Genomic DNA, 3,361 nt, shown 5'->3' with positions numbered 1-3,361 from the left:
TCTTCAAGCACCTAAAGTTAACTTTAGGTATAATTTAAGCACTTTTTACATTAAGACTTAATTTTTCAATAGCATATAACCAAAATAAAGCTAAAATTAAATATTAGATATGATTTTGATAAAATAAATTATTAAGTGATTAAAACAGAACAAAAATAATAGTCGAGATACTAAAAGTGTAGTTTACACAAAAAACAATCATGCGATTTAGCAGCCATACTCTGATTTTGTTTCCTACCTTAAAACCACAAATTCCTCCACCCCCTGTTTCAACTTTCACTTTGCATCTTCTTTTGAAACCTTCTTAGACGATCTCCGTTTCTAGGTAAAAAAATCTACCACTTTGATTTTTTTTCCAAATTTTAGTTATCTGATGTTGATTCAAATTTATATTATTTTTCTTTGTTTTTTATTTTATATTGATTCAGTGTTATTATACAAAACTAACCCATCTTTTAAATTGGGTTATATGATCAGCTTATTTAGATTGTGTATAAATTTGTTGAATGATTGTTTACGGAAAGCAAAAGATTATGATGATAAATACAAGAGCTTAAGATAAAAGGGTATAAATTAAAAAGAGGTTTGATTAATATTAGTACGGAGGAAACATTTCTAGTTATTAAATCGTAATGGGTTTTCTCATATTTGAAGAATTTGAATCGCTTTCTTACATTTTGTTCCAAATATTGGATCTTAAGGACTTCATTTTCCATGCCCTGTTGATGGACTTGATGTGTTTTTTTTTCCGATTTGGTTATGTTGAAACTTCGTTGTTTGTATTTGATTTGTTGGATTTCAATGTTGGTACTTTTGCACTGTTCTTTATGCTTCTTGATTTCGGCATAAATCTTAGAGAACTTTCTGACTGCAATGACAGTAGAAATTGGTGATTTTGTTTTATCGTTATGTATATGTCGAATGCTTGGTTGTTCAGGAAGATCCAAGGATGGGAATGCTGGGAACCGAATCCTTTTTTCTTTTTGATCAGTTTGGGATGATTATAAGATAATAGACGTCACCTGGGACCTCTAAGAATAACGATCATCCCTTTAACCACTGAGGTCGTTTAGTTTGCTGGGAACCGAACCTAGTTTTTCTGAATGTTACCTTTTTAAGAGTAACTACATGAATTTGTCTTTCTCTAAGGTTCCCAATCTGAATTGATTGTTTTGGTGAAGATGATATGTAGAGGAGAGCTCTTTTGGTCCTTGGATTGTTAGGAAAACTTTTATTTCCTTTTTCAGATGCATTCTAGTTCTAACATATTCTTTGGCTTTTTTTGGTCATGTTTATTTCCTAGCTCTTTTTTTTTCGTAATTACGATAAATTGTGGCTTTGAGTGATACTACTAGATTTAAATTACCATAGTTTTTTCACTAGCAATGATGACTAGATCCAACTTTCTAGTGTCTGGTAGCTTGTATTCAAGTGTAATTTTGAGAAAACGTGATTGTATCTTCTTCATTTCTGGGCCTGAATATTTTCTGTAGTTGTTTTTACTTGAAGGTGTTTGTAATAGATGGCTTTGGTTACAACTGCTGAAGTGTGTGATGCAAATCCACAGCTAATTGTGAGTGGTGAACTTCGGGCCCTCCAACCAATATTTCAAATATATGGTCGTCGCCCGGTCTTTTCTGGACCTATAGTTACGCTGAAAGTGTTTGAAGACAACGTTTTGATCCGTGAGTTCCTTGAGGAGAAGGGTAACGGCAGAGTTCTGGTCGTAGATGGGGGCGGTAGTTTAAGGTGTGCCATACTTGGAGGCAACCCTGTGGTTCAAGCTCAAAATAATGGATGGGCCGGAATAGTGGTTAACGGCTGCGTAAGGGATGTCGATGAGATTAATGGTTGTGACATTGGGGTGAGAGCTCTTCATTCTCATCCAATGAAGGCCAATAAGAAAGGAATTGGGGAGAAACATGTCCCGATAACTATTGCCGGGACTAGAATCTGCGATGGGGAGTGGCTTTATGCAGACACCGATGGTATCCTCATCTCCAAGACAGAGTTATCTGTTTGACTACTGCCATTTTCTACCTAAAGATTAAATCTGCAGGATGCCATTCCATTCTGGTACCATTCCACCCTGGTAAGCTATGTGTTTCTACCATTCTGTTTCTGAGTTGAGATTTTGAACCTCGGATAAAGATGTGTGATGTACTATTAACTCGAGACGATGAATGTATGCTAGTTTGTTATAATATTTTTGATAAATGAGAATGGTTAATAATTTTGATCCATTGTGCCTATGAAAATGGGTTCCATTAGAAGTACGAGTAAGTTTTCGTTTTCTGCACGGAAGTTTTAGAAGTAACAAAACAGTTTGTATCGTTATTGTTTTGTAATAAATCAGTCACTCGACCGCTAACAGCCATTACTCTATTAACAAAAGACTGATGTGACACATTTGGGTGGCTTTGGCCAAAGTTATCAAAGGCTCAAGGCGCATCGAGGTGTAAAGTGTCCTGGAGCCTTGAGGCACGAGACGCATAAAAGGCACGGGATTCACGAATGCGAGGCGCATGATATTCAAAAAATTATAATACATGTATATATTAATGCAATCAAATTCAAATATCATATATACCCAATATTAGGTTTAAATAGAGTTCATTCTCAAACTCAAAATACTAACCTACCGTCACAAAAACTATCAACAAGCATAATCAAGTATTAAGTTTAACAAAAACATCTAACATTTATAAACAAAACATCAAATAAAGTCACTGATAATAATCATCAAACATCAAACTCATCCTCATCATCATCGTGAAGTGGTATGTCATCATCTTCCTCCTCATCCGTCTCACAATCCCCAATGTCTTCTTCTTCAGTGTCACCCTCCTCTAGCATAACAACTTCATCATCTTCATATACAAGGAGGGTCTAGCTTTTTCCTTTCCTTTCGAGCTTGAACTAGCAATATTCTTTCTTCTAGTATTATGGTCACGCTCATAAGCTCCGGAAGCTATACCAACATCCTTCCATGTCAAATCGTCATCATCAAACACATAATCTTCATTTTCTTCTTCATTCTCATCCATTCTACCAAGCAACCATTCGTTACTTTCATCAATGTCATCCAAATAGATTGGATCAATGACATCACGAGGATTATAACGCCACTTTAACGCTCGATTATATTTCACATAGACTAAATTATAACGCTGCTTTAATGCTCGATTATATTTCACATACTAGAAGAATAAATAATTTTATAAAGGAACGATTAAATAAATAAATAAAACAAACTAAAGTCAACATTGATAGACGCGTAGAAAGAAGAAAATGTAAAAGAAATGGTAAAAAAATTAGAGGAATATTTGTGTGTTTAAACTTTAATTAATTCAAATTAAAG

The 3,361-nt window shown here is 34.5% G+C and overlaps 1 protein-coding gene across 1 annotated transcript; it reads left to right on the top strand.

Moving 5' to 3' along the window:
- The first annotated feature begins 236 nt into the window (after nt 1-236).
- LOC120170189 (putative 4-hydroxy-4-methyl-2-oxoglutarate aldolase 2) lies at nt 237-2,240 on the top strand. The gene is made up of 2 exons (XM_039178174.1): nt 237-326; nt 1,509-2,240. Exon 2 carries the CDS (start codon nt 1,523-1,525, stop codon nt 2,021-2,023), a length of 501 nt encoding a protein of 166 aa, XP_039034105.1. The 5' UTR covers nt 237-326; nt 1,509-1,522; the 3' UTR covers nt 2,024-2,240.
- Nucleotides 2,241-3,361: the final 1,121 nt, after the last annotated feature.

The sequence above is a fragment of the Hibiscus syriacus genome, unplaced genomic scaffold, assembly GCF_006381635.1.
Source record: "Hibiscus syriacus cultivar Baekdansim isolate YM2019G1 unplaced genomic scaffold, ASM638163v2 tig00111774_pilon, whole genome shotgun sequence".
NCBI classification, from domain to species: Eukaryota; Viridiplantae; Streptophyta; class Magnoliopsida; order Malvales; family Malvaceae; genus Hibiscus; species Hibiscus syriacus.
The sequence above is the reverse complement of the archived record's forward strand: the minus strand, read 5'-3'. Positions and strand labels throughout refer to the sequence as shown.

What these genes read in the sequence shown, in the direction of transcription:
- LOC120170189 (XM_039178174.1), top strand. Translation starts at nt 1,523, where the DNA reads ATGGCTTTGGTTACAACTGCTGAAGTGTGTGATGCAAATCCACAGCTA.